This window comes from Lactuca saligna, chromosome 8, assembly GCF_052625555.1.
Source record: "Lactuca saligna cultivar CGN05327 chromosome 8, ASM5262555v1, whole genome shotgun sequence".
Classification (NCBI taxonomy): domain Eukaryota; kingdom Viridiplantae; phylum Streptophyta; class Magnoliopsida; order Asterales; family Asteraceae; genus Lactuca; species Lactuca saligna.
The window spans coordinates 30207493-30231153 of record NC_136424.1 but is presented as its reverse complement, the minus strand read 5'-3'; the positions used below and the strand labels follow the sequence as shown (position 1 = coordinate 30231153).

General features: G+C 38.8%; 1 protein-coding gene across 1 annotated transcript; it reads right to left on the bottom strand.

Annotated features, from left to right (window-relative positions):
• Nucleotides 1–527: 527 nt before the first annotated feature.
• Nucleotides 528–7019, bottom strand: LOC145009519 (uncharacterized). The gene is made up of 8 exons (XM_078968203.1): nt 6428–7019; nt 4925–5890; nt 3961–4825; nt 2851–3825; nt 2100–2166; nt 1948–2016; nt 860–1849; nt 528–776 (listed from the first exon to the last, which is right to left on the bottom strand). The coding sequence occupies exons 1-8, from the start codon at nt 7017–7019 to the stop codon at nt 528–530; spliced, it is 4773 nt and encodes a 1590-aa protein (XP_078824329.1).
• Nucleotides 7020–23661: the final 16642 nt, after the last annotated feature.

Below are 23661 nucleotides of genomic sequence, written 5' to 3'. Positions count from 1 at the left end.
ATAAGACCGGTCATATGTCCCAAAGAATCGACTCATACCTGTTGTTATGCTCCAGTGTTGACAATCTTCTCATTTTCTGTTTTGCACAAGTAGCTTTGGGAGATGTGCTCGTGTGTGATTAACTTGCTTTTAGATTTTTTTTTCAATAAGAAAAGCAAGCCAATTTCAAGGCACATGACTCATTTACCTGCTCAACTGTTTTGAAAAGATTCGGTTGCTTGGGATTGGATCGTTTGTTTATTTATTTATTTATTTATTTATTTATTTTATAATTATGCAATGAATGCAATGCAAAAAATTAGATGCAAAGAAAATAATAAAAATTAGAATAGAAAGAAAATCTTTTTGGTTTTTGAAAAATTTTCCATGCAGAAAAAAAAATGAAAAAGAAAATGAAATGAAAATTAATGCAATATGTACAAAACTACATGCAACCTACATGCAACGGGATAATGCATGGATGGATACCCCTCCCCAAGCTTAAAGTATAGCATCGTCCTCGATGCTTGAAGAGAGGCGTAGCCGTCCTATTGAGGACCAGGCGGAGGATATGGAGGGAACTGTGAAGGGTAATCTGTAGGATAGTAGGGAGGCCATTGGGGTTGGGATGCTGATGGCTGCTGCGACTGTGTGGGGAGCACAAGAACTCTATGGATATCACTCAGCAGATGGTGAATGTTGCGGTTGTGCTGCTCTTGAGTAGCCCATCTTTGATCTTGCTCAGCCCACCGCAACTCTTGTTGGGCCCAATGCTCTTCCTGTAAGTTACGGTAGTCCTGAAAATCAGAAGTGATTTCAGCGACACCCGTATAAATGTCCCCGATTTCCTGTTGTAGACTGGTGTAACGATGATTCAAACGCGCAAACTCGCCCATATAAAGATTATGTTCAGAAAAAGGAATAGGGCGAGAGGAACTAGAGCACCAGCAGCAGGAGCAGGAGGAGCAGGAGGAGGACTATGATCTACTGTAACACCTAAGTTGGATCTGAGTTTCCAATTAGTTGATGGAATATCATTGGCTAAATTGAGTATCTTCTTATTTCTGCTGTCTATACGTAGATACTCTTTCCCATCTACTGTCCAATGAATATCCCCAGTGGGAAGGCGGTGGAAAAGATGCATTGTTTCCATAACATCAATTGATAGACGAGTACGGCCCATGATGATGTTTGTTGGGTTATTAGGTAGATGGAGGCCAAGATGCTCTGCAATAATAGAAACCATGCCTCCACAATGTAGCTGTCCACCATTGCTCGTAGCACTTCTGAGCATTTTTTGAATAACCCAACAACCAAAATGAGGGACTTCTGCAGGCTTGTTAATCATACACCACAAGACTTCTAGCTCTTTTTTATTAGCTTTGCTAATCTCTTCTTGAGGGAATAAGAGAGAAGCAATGATCCGGTGAGCTACTTTCAAGACCGGATGGATAATGCTAGAAGCTTTGGCGATGCCTGATTGATACTCATACTCACAAGAGATGTTTCTCCAAAAATTTGCGCAGTCTTGCTCAAAAACAACATTTTTTCTACCCTTAGCTGTGTATATATCCCTTCTTGCTTTAGGAGCACCAATTATATCACAAAGGATATCAGCATGAAATTGATGCGTTTGGTTGAGCAGACGGAAAGTTAGGAGATGGGTTTGATAGTCAAAGGAAATGGAAGACAAAAGTTCCAACATCGGTGTTTGGTAACTAACTGCATGAAGATTCAAAAGACCCTCCCATCCTATGTTTTTAAAAAGCTTGTGAACACCCTTGTATATGTGTAAATCTTTGAGGGCCTGGATGTCCACAAATTTTTGAGCACCCATTGTTCTTGTAACAAGATTTGCATACAAGATTTCCTGTCGATTGTTCTCAAAAATAAGACCAAATTCATAGGGGTTGTCTATGGCATGTGGGTCGTGTTCATCATGTGAAGTGCCAACTCTATGTCTTTTACCCCGGGAAGCCATAACCCAAATGAATCAACAAAATATTGCACACAATTAAGACAATTGAAGTACAAGAACTAGCAAGTTGCACCAAAAACACCCAAAAAAAAAGAATGTGTTCTATCTAAATGCACAAAGTAAGAGTTTGGAACAATTATACCAATTTGTGCTTGATAATGGTGATAAGATGATATCCAATGCTTCCCCAAGCTATCCCCAAGCTTATCCTACAAGAAATTTGAAACATTAGGTTCAGATTTGAAGTTAAAAAATTCTAGGGTTTTGTTAAAAAAACCCAAAATCGGCCATGGGAGAAGGATATAGATGTGGAAGATAAAGAAGATGAAGAAAAGGGAGGAATTTCATACCTTGGAGCTTGATTTTTGATGCAAAATTGAGGAAGATTGAGTATTTGGAAGGGTTTTTTCGAAAGGGGGCAGTAGGGAGAGAGGGAATCGCAGGTATTGAGTGAAGAATGAGTTAGAAAAATCGAGATTTGACCTTAAAATCGTTCAGCCCTGTTTTTGCGTTTACACGGCCCGTGTAAATCAAAGGGGAGGGTTTACACGGCCGTGTAAATCCCTGAATCATAAAAACCGCGTTCAATCGTTTACACGGCCCGTGTAAATGCAAGGCATAAGTTTACACGGCCGTGAAAACTTCTAAGAAAGCCAAAAAACTTGATTTTTTTTTTCACTTTTTGAAATTGCAACCCGCTAAACCTCTACTGCCCGAAAAATGATTTTTAATCCTTTTTTAGCATGAAAAACAACTTGGAAGTTTGAAAACAAAGAAAATACAATGAAAATATACTAAATGACAAAAATACCCCCGGGTTGCCTCCCGGTTAGCCGCCCCTTTTTAATGTCGTTGGCTCGACTTGGACCCCAACTATTTGTCAATTTTCATACTTTGGATCCATTACTTCCTCCACCTCTTCATTCTTGACTTGAAATCCTTCATAATAAGGCTTCAAACGGTGACCATTTACCTTAAAAATCTTCCCGGTTTTCTCACTTGTGATTTCTATTGCACCATGCTCAAAAACATTAGTGACAACAAATGGTCCCACCCAACGGGACCTTAATTTACCAGGAATCAATTTAAAACGCGAATGGTAAAGTAGTACCTTTTGACCTTTGTGAAATACCTTGCGTGTAATCATCTTGTCATGGAATGCTCTAGTCTTTTCCTTATAAAGAACCTCATTCTCATACGCTTCATTGCGGATTTCTTCCAATTCTTGTATGTCCAGCTTCCTCTTCTTTCCCGATTCACTTAAGTCCATGTTGAACTGCTTGACTGCCCAATATGCCCTATGTTCCAACTCAACGGGTAATCGACACGGATTTCCATAAACAATACGATATGGCGACATTCCAATTGGAGTTTTGTATGCAGTGCGGTACGCCCACAAAGCATCATCAAGGCGTGTACTCCAATCTTTCCTTGTTGTATTCACGGTTTTCTCCAAAATGCCCTTGATTTGTCGATTGCTCACCTCAGCTTGTCCATTTGTTTGTGGGTGGTATGCTGTGGAAACTTTATGAGTGACACCATATTTCTTCAAAACACTCCCGAGTATACAATTACAAAAATGTGTACCACGATCACTGATCAAGGCCTTTGGAACACCAAATCTGGAAAAAATGTTAGCCTTCAAGAAATCTATCACAACTTTTGAATCGTTAGTACAGGTAGCCTTTGCTTCCACCCACTTGGAAACATAGTCCACAGCCAAAAGAATATAAATAAAACCCGAAGATGATGGAAAAGGTCCCATAAAATCAATGCCCCAAACATCAAAAATTTCACAAACTAATATGGGGTTTAAGGGCATTTGATTCTTTGAGCTTAAAGAGCCCATTCGTTGACATTTATCACAGCTTGAGCAAAAAACATAAGAGTCATGGAAAATACTTGGCCAGTAAAATCCACTCTCTAAAACTTTTCTTGCAGTCCTTTGAGGACCAAAATGTCCTCCACAAGCATAAGAGTGACAAAATGTTAAGATAGAAGCTACCTCATATTGATCCACACATCGTCTAATCATTTGGTCAGCACAATATTTCCACAAATATGGCTCATCCCAAACATACCTCTTCGCTTCTTTCTTGATCTTGTCTTTTTGCCATCGAGTTAAATCTGGTGGAAATTGATTTGTGACAATGTAGTTCACAATATCGGCATACCACGGGGCAACATTTGCTGAAAACAGATTTTCATCGGGAAATGCATCATGAATGGGAGTTGAATCTTCGGGAGAAATAATCCTGCTAAGATGATCAGCTACAAGATTTGACTTTCCGCTCTTGTCTTTGATTTCAATGTCAAACTCTTGCAAGAGTAATACCCATCGAATGAGTCTAGGCTTCGAATCTTTCTTTGCAAGTAAATATCTAATAGCTGCATGATCAGAATAAACAATGACTTTAGAACCTAGCAGATATTGACGAAATTTGTCTAAAGCAAAGACAATAGATAACAATTCTTTTTCAGTTGTTGAATAATTGGCTTGTGCACTATCAAGTGTTTTTGAAGCATAATAAATGACATTAGGAACACGGTATTTTCTTTGCCCTAACACTGCACCAACTGCGTGATTACTGGCATCACACATGATTTCAAAAGGCAAACTCCAATCCGGTGATTGAAGTATTGGTGTTGTGATCAACAACTCTTTCAACTGATCAAAAGCTTGCTTGCACTGTTTAGAAAACTCGAATTCTGCATCTTTTTGTAGGAGCTCACACATGGGACGAGATATCTTGGAAAAATCTTTAATAAACCTTCTATAAAATCCTGCATGACCAAGAAATGAGCGCACCTCACGAACACAAGTGGGATAAGGTAAAGATTTTATGACATCTATTTTTGCTTTGTCCACTTCTAGACCCTTAGAAGACACAATATGACCTAGTATGAGACCTTTGTCAACCATAAAATGACACTTTTCATAATTCAAAACAAGATTGGTTTCAATACATCTTTGCAAAATCTTTTTCAAATTTCCCAAACATTCATGAAAAGAATTACCATAAACGGTGAAGTCATCCATAAAAACTTCAATGATTTCCTCAACAAATTCTGAAAAAATACTTACCATGCACCTTTGAAAAGTGGTTGGAGCATTGCAAAGCCCAAAAGGCATTCGTCTATATGCAAATGTTCCGAAAGGACATGTGAAAGTAGTTTTTTCTTGGTCCTCAGGTGCAACGGGTATTTGATGGAAACCGGAATATCCATCCAAGCAACAATAATGTGTTTTTCCCGCTAACCTTTCCAACATTTGATCAATGAAGGGAAGTGGGAAATGGTCTTTCCGGGTTGAGGAATTGAGCCGTCTATAATCAATGCAAACTCTCCACCCGTTTTGCACACGGGTGGGGACTAATTCACCTTGGTCATTCTTTGTAACGGTAATACCTGTCTTCTTCGGCACGACTTGGACCGGACTTACCCACTTACTATCTGATATAGGGTAAATCATTCCCGCATTCAACAACTTCAAAATCTCTTTTTTCACAACCTCCATCATTGGAGGATTCAGACGCCTTTGAGCTTCTCGGGAAGGCTTGTAATCTTCTTCCATAAGGATTTTATGCATGCAAAGCGAAGGACTTAGCCCTTTGATGTCGGCTATAGTCCACCCAATTGCTTCCTTATATTCCTTCAAGGTGGTGACAAGTTCTTCCTCTTCTTTTGTTGAAAACTTAGTGGAAATGATCACTGGTAGAGTTTCCTTATCTCCAAGATATGCATACTTGAGATGCTCGGGTAAAGTTTTTAGCTCCAATTCCGGTGCCTGCACAATAGAGGGAACAAGTTTCTCATTAGACATTGGTATTTTCAGCTTTTGAACATCAAACCTCATTTTCTTCTTCTCATCCATACAAGACACAACCCCCATAATCTCTTTGTCAATTGTAAATTTATTGGCAAGTTTTTCCACTCTTTCCTTTTGAAGATTCCTGTCTAAAATAAGAGCTAACACATCAAGATTAGACAGATCAAAACACTCCTCTGTCAATGGTTCAATGACATCCACAAAATTCAAAGATGAAATATCACTTGGATATCTCATAGCATCATAAATATTGAAATTTATCACCTCCCCATCAAATTCCATGGACAATGTACCATCATAAACATCAATTTTCGTCCTGGCTGTTTTCAAAAAGGGTCTTCCTAGGAGAATTGAACTCAAATTCGGTGAATCATCATCATCCATATCAAGTACATAAAAATCTGCTGGAAATACTAGTTCATTCACTTGGACTAACACATCTTCTAACACACCTTTGGGATGTACTAAAGATCTATCAGCCAATTGAATGATTACCCCGGTCTTCTTCAATGTGCCAATATTTAATGTTTTAAAGATGGAATATGGCAAAACATTGATAGAAGCTCCAAGGTCTAGCATAGCTCGTGGAACATGAAGATTACCTAATTTGCAAGGAACCGTAAAAACACCCGGATCCTTACATTTTTTAGGTAATCTTTTTTGTAACACTGCAGACACATTTTCCCCTACTTTAACAGTTTCATTCCCTTTCAACTTTTTCTTGGATGTACATAAATCCTTAAGGAATTTTGCATACCTAGGGACTTGTTTGATGGCATCAAGAAGAGGAATATTTACCTCTACCTTCCTGAACATCTCCATGATTTCATTGTCTTCTCTTTCACGCTTTGACTTGCTTAATCTTGAGGGAAACAGAGGAGGAGTGACTTTTACTTCAATAGGAGCTTGCTTGGAAGGGGTTTTTGATTTCTCTTCTTCTTTCTCTAACTCCATCTCTTCTTCTTCTTCAATCATTTTAGGACCTTCATATTCTTTACCATTTCTCAAAGTGATGGCACATGCACTATGTTTTGGATTCTTCTCAGTTTGCGCGGGTAGTTTGCCTTGTGACTCCAATTTACTCACAGATGTGGCGAGTTGAGTCATTTGTTGCTCCAAAGTCTTGATGCTCGCTTTGGTCTCATTTTGAAATGTTTGAGTACTTGTGGCTAAACTCTTAACAATGTCTTCCAAAGACATTCCCGATCCGCTTGAACTACTTCCTTGATGCATGTTTTGAGGTTGATATTGAGATTGATGAGGAGGTTGAGTTGGTTGGAAATGTGGTTGATAATTTTGTTGATGGTGCATTTGATTTTGAAATGGGGGTCTTGGTTGATAAGGTGGTGGTCTAGGCTGAAAATTGGTATTAGGTTGGTGCCAATTTGGATTGCTTCTTGGCTAGAAGTTTCCTTGTTGTTGACTTGAAAATCCCATAGCTTGAACTGGCTCTACATCTTCTTGTAACATGGGGCACATATCAGTTGGATGTCCAACTTGTGTAGAAATACCACAAGGTCTGACTATTGGTGGTTGCACGCCCTTATCTTTTGCAAGCATCATTACTACCTTAGTCAACTCAGAAAGTTGACTTTCAATTTTTGGAGTAGAAATTTCTTTCACCCCCCTTGGTGCATCACTATACCACTCTTCTTCTTGGACTGTATGCTTGGACTCTTCTGCCATGTTTTTTATAAGAACTCTGATTTCTGTTGGAGTCTTATCAGCTATAGATCCACCACTTGATGCATTGAGTAATCTCCTATCCCAAGATGACATTCCTTCACAAAAATACTGCAGCAACTGATATTCTGTAATCCCATGTTGTGGACATCTTGAGCATAATTTCTTGAACCGTTCCCAATAAGTATGCAAGGCTTCTCTCTTTTGTTGCTTGATGCCAATTATCTCTCTACGTAAAGCTGAAGCTCTCATTTCGGGAAAATATTTATCCAGAAACATCCTTGCAAGTTCATTCCATGTTGTGACTGACCCCGGTGGTAAGTCATACAACCACTCCTTGGCTGAATCTTGTAAAGCAAAGGGGAATGCCCTTAACTTGATTTGATCTTCTGTGACTTCATGTGGCTTCATACCCACACAAACAACATGAAATTACTTAAGGAATTTATGTGGGTCTTCATTCTCAAGACCACGGAATGAGGGTAACAAATGGATGAGTCCAGACTTGAGTTCAAAATTGATTGCTGCAGGGTAATTTATGCACAAAGGTTGTTGGGTGACATCTTGAGTAGCCCATTGTCTAAAGGTTTGTTCAGGTGGTGGATGTGGAGGATTTTGATGTCCTCCATGGTTATCTGCCATGGTAGGAGTAGGTGAAGATGGTGGGGTGATACTTTTGGATGTTGGAGAGGATGTAGTTGATGGATTTGATGAAGAAGCTCTGGATTGTTGTTGTTTCTTTAAAAGTCTGGCTTGCTTCCTTCTCTGTTTAGCAGATTTCTCTATTTCCAAATCAACTGGTAAAGGTGTACCTGTGCGAAAAGATCTTGGCATAAACAATTAGTACTACCGTATCCCCGGCAACGACGCCAATTTGTTTGGGTGTCAAACCAACAAATGATGGGATAAAATAATATTAATATAACTCAAATCACTGCTATTTCTAATACTAAAGATAGTATAGAGTAAGCAGGGTCGGTCCACAGAGATACGAGACTTTTCATCTTACCATATTTTCACACATAATACAAGTAATATTTAAATGGGGGTTTGTATTTAAACTTGAATTAAACTTCATAAATAAGAAAGATTGAAAACAAACGCAGTAAAAGAAGTACATTTCCGATTCCGACTCTTATATATGTATTATGTTGAAAGATGTAATATGATTATAACTCATGTTCAATCTAGGTTAGTAAGTTGGATATTAATAAACTCTAATATCCAAATAGGCAAAAGTATTCTATTCAAAATAAGCTCTTTAAATAAAATTTCATTTATTTGATTCAACCCAAATAAGCTCTTGCATTAAATCATTAAATGACATTAAGTTCTTGCACTAATTACCAACAATGTTTAACACTCCTCTTAAGCTTGGGAATATAAACATTTAATCTTTGATTGCACTAATTTTGATCTAATTACAACCAAATAGTGAGTGTTACTAACATCAAATCATAAAACATATACGAATTTCATGATTTGATTAACTAGATTGAATAGAACCCTAGTTCATTGATCAAGTGAAAAAGAGAACTAATCAAACACATGATTAAGATCAAATCAAAGATTACTAGATGTTAAACATAAGTCAAATTCAAGTTACAATCTAACAACACATACTTAAGAATTTAGATTCGGAAATGATAATAAAATCAACCACACATATCTAGGTTGGACTACAAATCAAACAAGTTTAAACTTCAAATTGACTTACAAAAAGAAATTAAAGTGTTTTCCAAGTGTTAATCTACTTGCAAAAGCTCTGAAAATCTTCTCTTCTCCTCCCAAAATCCGACCTAACCTCCATAAAAACTGATTGTCTGAATTATAAGAAGACAAAACCACTTTAAAACTGCCGAGACGTTTACACGGCCCGTGTAAACCAAAGGGTTCCATTTACACGGCCGTGTAAACAAGAAAAGTAGAATGCTTAAGTCTTCCAGGTCTTCGAAGTAGAATGTCCTTGCATATACGTTTACACGGCCCGTGTAAATCAAAGACATAAATTTACACGGCCGTGTAAACTCCTGTGAAACCAAATTCTTCATTTCTTCATTCTCTCTCTTCAAAGCTCCAAAACTTCTACAACTTTTTATCCAACTCTTGATAACTTCCTCCAACAATATCTAACCTTCATAAGTCCCTGAAATATTCTAAAAGCGTGTGAATGGAATTGCATCATGAAAAATCCCGAAATTATACAAAATGCATGAGTCTAAACCTAAATGTAATGCACTTTTATGAACTAAAACTATAAAAAATGAATGCATGAAATGCACCTAACAGATACAAACCATCGGAAATATATAAGTAAAAGTATTAGGTAATAGTAAACCCTAATATTCTAAAATACTATCTTACTCCATATTTCAGATCGATGGCTGAACAAGTAAGAAGCCATACCCCTGATGTTGATGGAGATCCTCAACCCGAGGAAGTGAATACTCCAGTATCTCCTCGTGAGGAGCGACTTTTAGGTAAACTTACCGGTGTTATTTGACAGACTCTAGAAGAACACAAAAAGAATGATGATAAAGGAAAAGAGAAAGTCACTGGAGAATCTTCAAGCGGAAAGGTGAAGCGTCCCTCGTTCAAAGATAACAAGAGTAGTGGTACTATGGAGTTTTCTGGTGTCCTTAATCCTATAATTGTTCTAACTTGAATTTAGAACACCGAGAAAGTATTTTGTGTTTCTTATGTGGATGATGAAGACAAGGCTATCTATGCTTCTGCAATGCTCATTGGAGAAGCTTTAGTTTGGTGGGAAGCAACATATGAAGCTCTCGATGGATGTGACCAGGAGAACTTATCCTGGGAGTTGTTCAAGACTCGTGTGCTAGAGAAGTAGTCCTCTTGATATGAGGAGAATACTGGAGAAGGAATTCCTCGAGCTTAAACAAGGAGGAATGGATGTGAATGAGTATGAAACTCAATTTAATCAAAGAGCAAGGTTTGCTACGAAGTATATTCCAACTGAAGACGAGAAAATTCAGTTATTCATGGAGGGACTACGACACGAAATCCATGATTTCGTTGTCAACCGAGATGTTCTGTCATTCGATAAAGCCTTTGAGTATGCTCGAAGGTTTGAGCATGACTTAGAAATACGTGGTGCCACTCTTACTATTCCAAAGCATCCACGTACTGAAAGAACTACTCCAGCTTCCATTATTCCACCAGCTCAATTTATTCGAACTGATCCAAGCAAGCAAGCACAATCTCAGAGTGCTTTTCGTGGCCGTGGTAGGTCACAATATTTTTCTATTCAATCGCCGTCATGTCGCGCTTGTGGAAGGAATCATCCAGGTCAATGAAAAATAGACAAGGAATCCATTGTCTGTTATGGGTGTGGAGAAACAGACCATATCAAGCCAGCTTGCCCAAGGAAGGATGTGACTTGTTATGCATGTGGTATTACTGGCCACAAGAAGCGTTTTTGCCCTACTCTTACCAGCCAAGTGATGGGAAGTCAAGCTTCTGTTCAACAACTAGCGAGAAGTCAAGTCCCTATCCAATAACCAAAGAGTACTCCAGCTAAAAAGGAGGAGGTGCCAAAAGCTAAGGGTCGTGCATTCCAGATTACCGAAGAGGAAGCACGTGAGGACCCGAATGTTGTGATGGGTACATTTCTTGTTAACTCTAGACCTGGTCACATCTTATTTGATTCTGGTGCCTCGGATTCTTTCGTATCTTATGAATTTGCGCATTCTTTTCAAACTATTTGCTATGCACTCGCGCAACCATTTCACGTAGATACTGCAGGAAGTATATCATTACTTGCTGATAAAATCTATAGGGATTGTGTCATAGAAATTGAAGGCTATAATTTTCTTGCTAACCTAATCCCTATCTCCTTGCCCAATTTCGATATTATTCTCGGCATGGATTGGTTGTCAAAGAACCATGCAGAACTCTTGTGTTACGAAAAGATGGTACGCATTCCTATTAAGGGGGAAGATCCCATTCATGTCTACGGTGAACAAAGGATCTTAAAAATAATCTCTTTCCTTAAAGCTCGTCAACTTATATCGAAAGGTTGTCCTATCTATCTGGCCTATACAGTTGACATCTCAAGAAAGGAGAATAAAACTGTAAATGATATTCCCATTGTTAACGAATATCCCGATGTTTTCCTCGATGATCTGCCTGGACTTCCTCCGGACAGATAAGTAGAATTCCGAATTGACCTTGTGCTCGGTGCTGCTCCGATTGCAAAGACTCCTTATCGTCTTGCGCCAGCCAAGATGAAAGAAATGATGATCCAACTGTAGGAATTACTTGACAAAGGCTTTATTCGACCGAGTACCTCTCCCTGGGGTGCTCCAATATTGTTTGTAAAGAAAAAGGACGAATCGATGCGAATGTGCATTGATTATCGTGAGCTGAATAAGGTGACTATCAAGAACAAGTACCCACTACCTCGCATCGACGGTTTATTCGATCAACTTCAGGGTGTTAGCTATTTCTCAAAGATTGATTTGAGATCTGGCTATCATCAGTTAAAAGTACAAGAGCAAGATGTACCGAAGACTGCTTTTCGTACTCGTTATGGGCATTTCAAATTCCTTGTCATGCCATTCGGTTTGACAAATGCTCCTGTCGTATTCATGGATATGATGAATCGAGTGTGCCGCCCAATGCTCGATAAGTCTGTCATCGTATTCATTGACGATATTCTAATCTATTCCAAGTCTGAAGCCGATCATGCCGTTCATATTCGTGAAATCTTAGAACTTCTTCGAAAGGAGAAACTTTATGCTAAATTCTCGAAATGTGAATTTTGGCTTCGTCAAGTTCAATTTCTCGGCCATATTATTTCTAGTAACGGTGTATCTGTAGATCCCATCAAAATCGAATCCATTCAAAATTGGGAAGTGCCCCGTAATGCTTCCGAAATTTGATGTTTCTTAGGTCTCGCGGGATATTACCAGAGATTCATTAAAGACTTTTCTCGTATAGCCGTACCTCTCACAAGTCTTACATGGAAGGAAGTGAAGTTCGAATGGGGTGAAGCTCAAGAAAAAGCTTTCTCAACTCTAAAAGATCTTTTGACTCATGCTCCCATCCTATCACTCCCAGAAGGTGATGATCATTTCTCCGTATATAGCGATGCTTCAAGATTGGGACTCGGTTGTGTGTTGATGCAACATGGTAAAGTGATAGCCACAACTGAAAGATTATGAAAAGAATTATCCCACCCATGATCTTGAACTCGCTACAGTAGTATTTGCCAAAAAACTTTGGAGACATTACCTTTTTGGTATGAAATGCCAATTATTTACCGACCACAAGAGTCTCAAGTATATATTCATTCAGCAAACTCTAAATATGAGACAACAACGAGCCATGGAGCTGATCAAGGACTATGATTGCGAAATCCTGTAACATCCTGGAAAGGCTAATGTGGTTGCAGATGCACTTAGCAGGAAAGTTTATCGTAATAGTGTGTGTTATACTATTACTCACACTACGGTGAAGTTCACCATTCTTGATGAACTAGAGAAGTGGCAAGTTGAAGCCTTAAAGCCAGAAAATGTGAAGAAGGAAGGAATGGTACATTATGCCGATGTTTTACTTGATGATCCACGAGGATTAAAAGTATTTAAGAATCGGCTATGGATTCCAAAGATTGGTGGATTAAGACAGAAGATTTTAGATGAAGCTCAATACATCCTGGTACAAGTAAAATGTACTATGATGTAAGAGCTGATTATTGATGGGTTTTGTACATAAGAACATTCCTATGTGCGCATACAAACCCTAATGCTTGGATCTAGATTTCTCTAATTAAACATGCATTGAATCCAAGACTCCTAATGGCTAATTAGGTATAAGAACAATACAAAACTAGAGTTAGAGGCATACCTTGAAACACTTGTTTGATCTTCTTGTCCTTGGAGCTTTAGAGTCACAATTGTCACTCCTCTAATGGCTTACAAACACCAACTAGCAAAGAAAATGATTTGAGAGAGAGGAGAGAGGAGGAAATCGGCCAGGGTATCCTTGCTGTAGAGGAGGTGCCTATTTCCCTATCCCAAGGGGTCTATTTATACTTGTAGGCTCCTAGGGTTTCACCCTTAAACCCTAATTAGATAACATAGACTCTAAGTAATCCTAATCCTTTCCAAATATACGCCATGGACGAATTTGAGACTATCCCAAGCCCTAGAATTCGTCCAACCCATATCCTTTAAGGATTTACAGCCTAAAGTGTAACTATCAAACAATTGATAGTTTATACCCTCTTATTTAATTAATCTCTTTAAGTCACCAAATTAATACTAATTAATCTATGACTTATATTAATCAAATAACAATATTATTATTCATTATATTATTCTCATAATATATTAATAATATCTATTCTCTCATAATAAATCATCCTACCAAGTTGCTATGGTGAAGGCAACCCAAAAGGACCATGCACAATCGGGTCAAATACTTGCCTAATATAGTTGCAACCTTAGACACTATTCCAATAGTCTCCCACTTGGATAAGTCTAGTAACTATATGCACAAGTACAATTTGATTTGCAATCGTAGCTCTCAAAGACACTGTCAAACTCTGATCTAATCAATCTTGTCCTTCAGATAAGGGATCGTACAATCCTCTGTTAGATATCATGCTGACAATTCTATGGAATGATTAGTCTAGCATTTGGTTTCTCGATCTCCGATTTATTTGACATAGAACTTAATCGAACACATATTTTCAGTTCTGACCGGGCCCGACACATAAGTCAAATCAAATCATCGAGCGGCCGAGATATCACTTTTTCCTTCTTAGGATAAAAGTTACAGATAAACTTCGACTTATATGCATTTACTTATTCATTAATTAACTATACACAACAATGCGTTTTATAACATTGAGTTACCAATGCGTTTTCGCATTATCAATGTATAATCAATTAACAAATAACAAACCATATATCTAGGTTTTAAGACAAAATGATATTATCGTCTTGCGATCACCCTTTTTATCACATTCCATAAGGTGATTCCAGCAAGTGCGGGTTTGTTCCAATGCTCAAAACCAATTCATAAGCACTCATGAACGTTGCAACAATCTTTTGCTATGTCTGAAACCATTTAGACACTCTACACACCTATTATTGACAATCTTCATTCATATCTACTTCCGATATATGAACGATTGTGGACAATTTGAACAATTCGATTATTCTTAATAAACTCAATTATTCTGGAAGTCAAAACATACAAAGTGAAACAATAGTTAAACAATTAACATAAGACAATAACATTACTTATAAATAAAACTCCTTTATTTAATCATCAAATGTTAATTACATTTATCTATTATACGTTTCTAATACTATCTAATCTATGCTAATATCATCCTTCAGCCCAATACTCCTAGCATGCTGCAAATGCTTAACCCTACTCAGTCCCTTCGTAAGCGGATCTGCTGGGTTATCTTCTGATGATATCCTCTTCACTACGAGTTGTCCTTCTTCTACACGATGTCTAATAAAGTGATATTTTCTGTCGATATGTTGTGATCTACCATGATCTCTTGGTTCCTTGGTCAAGGCAACCGCTCCTTCATTATCACAGAAAATCACCATGGGCTCCTTTATGGCAGGTACAACTCCATGATCACCAATGAAGTTCTTCAACCATATTTCCTCCTTCGACGCTTTGATCACTGCAATGTACTCTGATTCGCACGTTGAATCAGCTACGGTTTCCTGCTTGGAACTTTTCCAAGTTACTGCTCCTCCATTCAGGGTAAAGACCCAGCCCGACTGCGAACGGTAGTTGTCCCTGTCGGTCTGAAAGCTGGCGTCACTATACCCTCGCACCTTCAAGTCATCACTCCCTCCGAGGACTAAAAACCATTCCTTCGTCCTCCGAAGGTACTTAAGGATATTCTTCACCGCAATCCAATGGGCTCTGCTAGGGTTCCCTTGATATCTACTAACCATGCTCAAAGCAAAGGCTACATCAGGACGAGTACAAGTGATAGCGTACATGATTGAGCCAACTGCGGAAGCGTATGGAACTCGGCTCATTTCAGCTATCTCGGCTTCGGTACTCGGACTTTGAGTCTTACTCAACTTGGCAATACTTTGTATCGGTAGTTCTCCCTTCTTCGAGTTTTCCATACTAAAACGTTTTAGTACCTTCTCTAAGTAGGTGTTCTGACTAAGTCCTATTAGTCTCTTACTTCTCTCTCTTACTATCCTTATTCCCAAAATATAGGAAGCCTCTCCGAGGTCCTTCATAGCGAAGCACTTTCTGAGCTAGGACTTAACCTCCTGCAGAGTCCGGATGTCGTTTCCTATGAGTAATATGTCATCGACATATAGAGCGAGGAAGCTTACTACACTCCCACTGGCTTTGACATATACACACGATTCATCTTCGCTTCGTACAAATCCAAACTTTTTGACTTTCTCATCGAAGTAAAGATTCCATCTGCGAGACGCTTGCTTTAGTCCATAAATGGACTTCTCAAGCTTACACACTCTATTCGGATGCTTCGGATCCACAAACCCCTCTAGCTGAGCCATGTAAACATCCTCAGCCAACTTCCCGTTAAGTAAAGCGGTCTTGACATCCATTTGCCAAATCTCATAATCATGTAATGCGGCAATAGCTAGCATCACTCTAATAGATTTTATCTTCGCAACTGGTGAGAAGGTCTCTTCATAGTCAACTCAGGGAGTTTGAGTAAAGCCCTTCGCAACCAATCGCGCTTTATATGTGTGTACCTTTCCATCCATGTCGGTCTTCTTCTTGAAGATCCATTTGCACCCAACGGTCTTACGTCCAGACACATTATCAACCAAATTCCAAACTTGCTTATTATACATGGATTGGATCTCGCTATCCATTGCCTCATGCCATTTCGCAGACTCCGGGCCTGTCATGGCTTCCTTATAGCTATTAGGTTCATCAAGGTTTATTAGTGTACTATCACTAATATACGTGTCCCCTTCGGTAGTAATATGAAAACCATACAACTGGGGTTGAACTCTAACTCTTTCAGAACGTCTAAGAGGTAATGATACGTCAATCGGTTCAACCGGAGTTTCCTCCTCGGGTTGAGAGCCAGCGGTAGAGGTTCCTTCATCTATCGACTCTTGAATCTCTTCAAGATCGATTTGCCTCCCATTGTCTCCTTGGCCTATGAGTTCTCGCTCTCGGAAAACTCCTCTCCTCGCAAAAAAGACAACATTGTCCTTCGACCTATAGAAGAGATATCCAAAGGATTTCTGCGGGTAGTCGATGAAAATACATCGCTCACTACGAGGTTCGAGCTTGTCGTGAGTATCTCGTCTTGCGAAAGCCTCGCAACCGCAAACCTTGATATGTGCTAACGAAGGAGCTTTCCCCATCCACATCTCGTGAGGTTTTTTGGAAACCTTCTTAGTAGGGACTCGGTTAAGGATATGGGCGGTAGTCTCTAAGGCATACCCCCAAAAAGAGATAGATGGGGAAGCATGACTTATCATAGAGCGAACCATGTCCAACAAGGTTCGATTACGCCTTTCTGCCACACCATTCAATTGTGGTGTCCAAGGTGGCGTCAATTGTGAAACTATTCCACACTCCTTGAGATAATCGTGGAATTCAAGACTTAGGTACTCTCCTCCTCGATCGGATCGAAGCATCTTGATCTTCCTGCCCAATTGATTCTCCACTTCATTTTTGAACTCTTTAACTTTTCAAAAGTTTCTAACTTTTGCTTGATTAAGTAGATATACCCATATCTACTATAGTCATCGGTAAAAGTCATGTAGAAGCAGTTTCCATCCTTCATGGTAGATCTAAACGGTCCACACACATCGGTATGTATGAGGTCCAATAGACCCTCACCCCTTTCGCACGTACCAGCGAAGGGTGACTTAGTCATCTTTCCAAGTAAACAAGACTCGCATGTGTCATCTTCCCTAAGGTCGAATGACTCCAACACTCCATCCTTTTAGAGTTGGGCTATGCGTTTCTTGTTGACATGTCCAAGACGATAATGCCATAAGGATGCCTTATCCATACTATTGGAAAAATCCATGCATAAAACGTCATTTCCTAAGTTATCAACAATCATAACGGTTTCATAAATTCCATTACATGGTATAGCTTCAAAGTAAAAGACACCATTCAAATAAGCTAAAATGGAACCATTCTCATTATTAAAAGAAAGTCTAAAACCTTGTCTAAACAAACCATGAAATGAAATGATGTTTCTAGCCATTTTTGGCGAATAGCAACAATTGTTCAAATCTAAAGACAAACCATTCCTAAGCATTAAAGAATACACTCTAATCTTGGTAACAGGCGACGATCTTCTGTTCCCCATGATTATATTTATTCTTCCATGCTCCACGTCTCTATTTCTTCTTAGTCCCTGCACGTTAGAACAAATGTGATAACCACAACCGGTATCAAGAACCCAAGAAATATCATGAGATGAATCGAAGCCAGGTACTCCGGGCAGCTTCTCTTCCAATGTCCTATCTTGTGGAAGTGGTGGCACTCTGCCTCCTTCGGGTTAGGGCATGGCTTAGCGGGATCAACTTTGGTGCCACTAGAAGATGCACCATCTCGGACTTTAACCTTGCGATAGTTCTTAGACGAAGCCTTCCTCTTCTTTCCCTTTCCTTGTCCAATTGCCAAGACAGGAGCGGCGGGCGGATTGGGAGTTGGTGCAACAGACTTTTCCTTGAGGTTGCTCTCAGCGACCCTCAAGAGACCTTGGAGTTTGCTTAGGGTGACCTCTTCTTTGTTCATCAGATAGGTCATCCTAAATTTATTGTAGCTTGGAGGCAGAGAGTGAAGCACCATGTCGATCGCCAAGTCTTCCCCAAAGTCAACGTTTAACTTGTTAAGGCGGTCGACATACCTTTGCATCTTTTGCAGGTGCACGGTAAGAGACTCTCCATGACCCATCTTAGCGGAAATCATGTTAGTGAAAATCTCATAACGCTCTTGTCTCGCGTTTTGATGGTATCTCTCCAATAAGTCTTGGTGCATTTCGTACGGATACATGTCCTCGTAGGACTTTTGGAATTCGGAGTTCATAGTTGCGATCATGATGCAATGTACCTTCGTTGCATCATGCTCGTGAGTTTCAAAAGCGGTCATTTCGGCTGGAGTAGCAATTTCGGGATTCATTTTCTCGAGCTTCTCATCGAGGACATACTCCTTATCCTCATAGCGAGCAATTGTGCGAATGTATCTTATCCATTCGCTAAAGTTCGTTCCATCAAAGGTGACCTTTTGACAAAGGCTCATCAAAGTGAATGAACTCGCAGTAGCGTTGTTAGCGTTCGACATCTACAATAGAAAGACAAAGATTGATTAGAATGTGAATCCCTAATTATCACCCAATAAGAAAAATTAGGGCTAGGATCCAACAACAATATTTACACATTAGAAAAGGGATGCCGTAATCTAATATGCAAACAATTTGAAGGTAAGTGAATGACGATTCACTAATTCTCCACCATGAAAAACATAATTTTAAGTCATAAATGTATTGAGAATTCCTAGGTTCGGATGAGATTCATTGAAACTTTTCAATGGCATGTTTAAATCTCGATATGCCCCTCTTGTTTGTGACTGGGATACTGAGGATCACAAAGCGGGTGTGAATTACCATGCAAATTCACATGGTGCCTTCATTGTAACGATCACCTATTCAATGTGCCGGTAAACCACACACGCTCCATCGAACTATGATAAACAATGAATCACCCTTTTCCACCTTCACTTAGAACCAATTAGTGTGCCGGTAAACCACACACGCTCCACTAACTTCTTAGCAAGGTGCAAGGTGTAATTTCATGGGATTGCATCAATTCACTTTTCCTAAAGTAACTAAGATTGGGAAATTTTAAGAAAACATGTAGTTACTTTGTATTTCTTATTATACATTTAATGAGAGGATGAGGTTGCTATATCCTACCCGTTCGGCTAACGACCCTCCACCGATCAAGCAAGCGGTGGGTGTGAGTGTACATCCATTAAGCGCCATTTTATAGGCCGCAACCTTATACCCACCTTATAGACCGGCTTCGTGAATGAGGCCTACTAACGGTAAGACTAGCATTTAAGTTATACATATATAGATATTAATCTTGTAATATTATATTAGTATAGGATTGGATTTTAAACTTGTAAAATTCTAGGGTTTGAAATTTAAATTGTCTAAATTAAACTTTTAATCACAAAATATAAATTTCAAAACTTGAGGGCAAATTTTCAAACATTTAAAATATAAAGGATCAAATAACAAATAATTCAAATTAACAATTAATCACATAATTATCCATATTTGATTTATTTATGATTTCTTGAAAAACAATTTACCAATTTAATCAAAATAATTAATAATTATCATATAAGGAAATTAAATATTTAATTAATTGATAAATATCTTCAATTAAATCAAAAATATAGTCATATATATCATAAAATCGGATTTGGGTTGATCTAATATGATAAAGGTAAGTTTCCATAAGATAAATATGAAAAAATCCCGTTTTTGGCTCTTCCTGACGCTCGGACTCGCCGAGTACCCAAACTAGACTCGCCGAGTCCATGACTCAGAAACACAAAAATCAAATTTTGCAGTTAACACTCAAACAATTAAGCATCAATTTAATAGAAACCAATCTAGGCTCTGATACCACTGATGGGTTTTGTACATAAGAACATTCCTATGTGCGCATACAAACCCTAATGCTTGGATCTAGATTTCTCTAATTAAACATGCATTGAATCCAAGACTCCTAATGGCTAATTAGGTATAAGAACAATACAAAACCAGAGTTAGAGGCATACCTTGAAACACTTGTTTGATCTTCTTGTTCTTGGAGCTTTAGAGTCACAATTGTCACTCCTCTAATGGCTTACAAACACCAACTAGCAAAGAGAATGATTTGAGAGAGAGGAGAGAGGAGGAAATCGGCTAGGGTATCCTTGCTGTAGAGGAGGTGCCCATTTCCCTATCCCAAGGGGTCTATTTATACTTGTAAGGCTCCTAGGGTTTCACCCTTAAACCCTAATTGGATAACTTAGACTCTACGTAATCCTAATCCTTTCCAAAGATAAGCCATGGACGAATTTGAGGCTATCCCAAGCCCTAGAATTCATCCAACCCATATCCTTTAAGGATTTACAGCCTAAAGTGTAACTATCAAACAATTGACAGTTTATACCCTCTTATTTAATTAATCTCTTTAAGTCACCAAATTAATACTAATTAATCTATGACTTATATTAATCAAATAACAATATTATTATTCATTATATTATTCTCATAATATATTAATAATATCTATTCTCTCATAATAAATCATCCTACCAAGTTGCTATGGTGAAGGCAACCCAAAAGGACCATGCACAATCGGGTCAAATACTTGCCTAATATAGTTGCAGCCTTAGACACTATTCCAACAATTATTGGTGGCCTGGATTAAAGAGAGATATTGGAAGATATGTACAGGAATGCTTAGTATGCTTACAAGTCAAAACAGAGCACCAAAAACCTTATGGAACCCCAAAAAGTCTTAGTGTTCCTGTATGGAAGTGGGAAGAGCTGTCCATGGATTTTATTACCAAATTGCCAAAGACTGCTAGATAGCATGATAGCATTTGGGTAATCGTCGACCGCCTGACTAAGAGTGCACATTTTCTCGCCATGCATGAAACGGCTCCAATAGAGACATACGCACAAGTATACTTGGATGAAATTATTGCAAGACATGGTGTGCCACTAAAGATCATTTCCGATCGCGATACTCGCTTCACTTCTCACTTTTGGGCGAGTATGCAATGTGAATTGGGATCTCGAGTTGCTCTCAGCACCGCTTATCATCCCCAGACAGATGGTCAGAAGGAGAGAACAATCCAGACAGTAGAAGATATGCTTCGTGCATGTGTTTTGGAGTTCGGTGGTAACTGGGATAAATACTTACCGCTTGTCGAATTTTCGTATAATAACAGTTACCACACTTCAATTAAAATGCCACCATATGAAGCATTATATGGTCGCAAATGTCGTACGCCGTTATGTTGGCGTGATGTAGGACAGAAGATCCTTGGAGGCCCTGAAATGATTCAAGACACCACCGAGAAGATTCAAATCGTACGAGAAAGAATGAAAGCGGCCCAGGATCGACAGAAGTCCTATACGGAAAAGAGAAGACGACCTATAGAATTCCAAGTGGGTGATTTCGTGATGCTGAAGGTATCCCCATGGAAAGGCCTTATGCGATTTGGGAAGAAAGGAAAGTTGAGTCCTAGATTTGTTGGTCCTTTCAAAATCATCCAGAGAATTGGAAAGCAAGCATACCGCTTAGAATTGCCTGAAGATTTGGCAGGTATTCATGATGTGTTTCATGTAAGCTATCTGCACAAATGCTTGAGCATCTACAATGAGACAGTTCCATTATCCAAAGTGAAATTGAATAATAAGTTAAGATATGTTGAGGAGCCTGAAGAAATCGTGAATGAAAGAACAACTAAGCTACGCAATAAAGAAGTAGAATTGGTGTTTGTCAAGTGGAAACACCATCGCGGCCCAAACTATACTTGGGAGAATAAGAATGAGATAAAAGCAAAATATCCCCATTTATTTTAATCGATGTAATTTTGGGGATGAAATCCTCAAAAGGAGGAGGTATTTGTAACATACACGTTTTGAAATCGTGTTTTGTAATGAATAAAATTGTGAAATATTATGTAAAATTTGAGTGTTGAGTTCTAACAGATGGTTTTTACTAGAAATAAAGTAAAACTATGTTTAGAATCACTCAGAAAATATTGGAAGTCTTATGAGATTCCAATTAAAAACCAAATAGTTAAATTTAGCAAAAATATAAAATTTTAAATAAGTAAAATTTTATTATTTGATGTTGTAGAGAATCTCGTTAGAAACTTGTAAGCGAAAACCTCGTCAAAATCCGAGTTATAACGAAGAAGTTATGACCAACTGAAGATCCGCAACAAAACCAGCACGACGCCGAATGACGTAACAAGTGAGTTTTTGATAAACTACTTTTTAGCCTTAGTAATCTAAATAAAAGTCTTAGTATTCGTTAAACTAGAAATTCGATAAAAAGAACGCAAAATCTGACTTCGTATGAGGAAGTTATGATATTTCGAAGTTTCAACTTACCAATAGGCAGCTAAAAACTCAAATTTTAGATCGAGCGATATTTGACCGATACATCCTAAACGAGAATCGAAGGTCTCATCATATGTAGTACAACGGTAAAAAGTCTGACAAAAACGGATGTCGGATGAAGAAGTTATGAATTTTTAACGGATTTTTCGGTCCCGGTCTGATAAAAATAATAATATTAAACATAAATTAAAAATTAGCCGACGAAGTCTAAACGAAAGTTGTAGAGCGTAATTTTAGCTACATGTGCATATAAAAAATGTCAAAAACGGAGCTCGTATGCGATTGTTATGGATTTTAGAAGTTCGGGGCCCGAAAACCAAAGAATTTCGCATGAATAGTATCGGCCACGTCACCTCGCACGAAGCAGGTGCGTCACCAGAGACGTGGCCCAAACCGAGACCGATGCGTGTTCCTTTATGATTCGCCGAGGCCGAGGTCCAGCAGGAGCGAGACACGTCTCGCCTACCAGCCTCGTATCCGAACCTTACTGACCAAGCCTCGCATGCGCGCCAGCCTTTCCGACCCTTGCATCCGAGCCTCGCCTTCACGCCACCTGCCCCTCGCTGCTGACACCACCGAGCTGCTTCGCTGCTTGTTTCCTTCCCATCCGACTCCGAACCTCGGCCCTATATAAAGGGGGCTGCGAACCCTCCCGACTAGAATTTAAAATTTGCCACTTTTAGCCCCTCTTTCCATATTTTCTTCATTTTGACTTTCCCCAAAGCCCCGGTATCAATTTTAGCAACCAAAACACGTCCTGAGACCCCCAAGAAGCCCAAAAATTTTATCTTTTTGGTTTTAAATTCCTACCTTCGCAGAGCCCAGTTTTCAATTAAGCTCATGATTTTCAACATAGAAAATCATATTTAAAGCCGAAGTGTTGTCCAAATTACTATTTTAACACCCCGGTTAACTTAAGGTGGGGTCAATATATAGGAATAATTGTATGTTATGTGTTATATGTGCTATTTGCTTTTCAGTATTATTATTCTGAGTTATTTTCTTGTGTTATTCGCTATGTTTATAGCA

Bases quoted from the DNA above. Each gene is read 5' to 3' on its own strand.
- LOC145009519 (XM_078968203.1), bottom strand. From the start codon at position 7,019: ATGCATCAAGGAAGTAGTTCAAGCGGATCGGGAATGTCTTTGGAAGAC. The intron at 1,850-1,947 runs GTAAAAGACATA...AACAATCGACAG, and splicing joins TTGGGTTATGGCTTCCCGGG to GAAATCTTGTATGCAAATCT. The intron at 777-859 runs GTTTGAATCATC...TCTGATTTTCAG, and splicing joins TTATATGGGCGAGTTTGCGC to GACTACCGTAACTTACAGGA.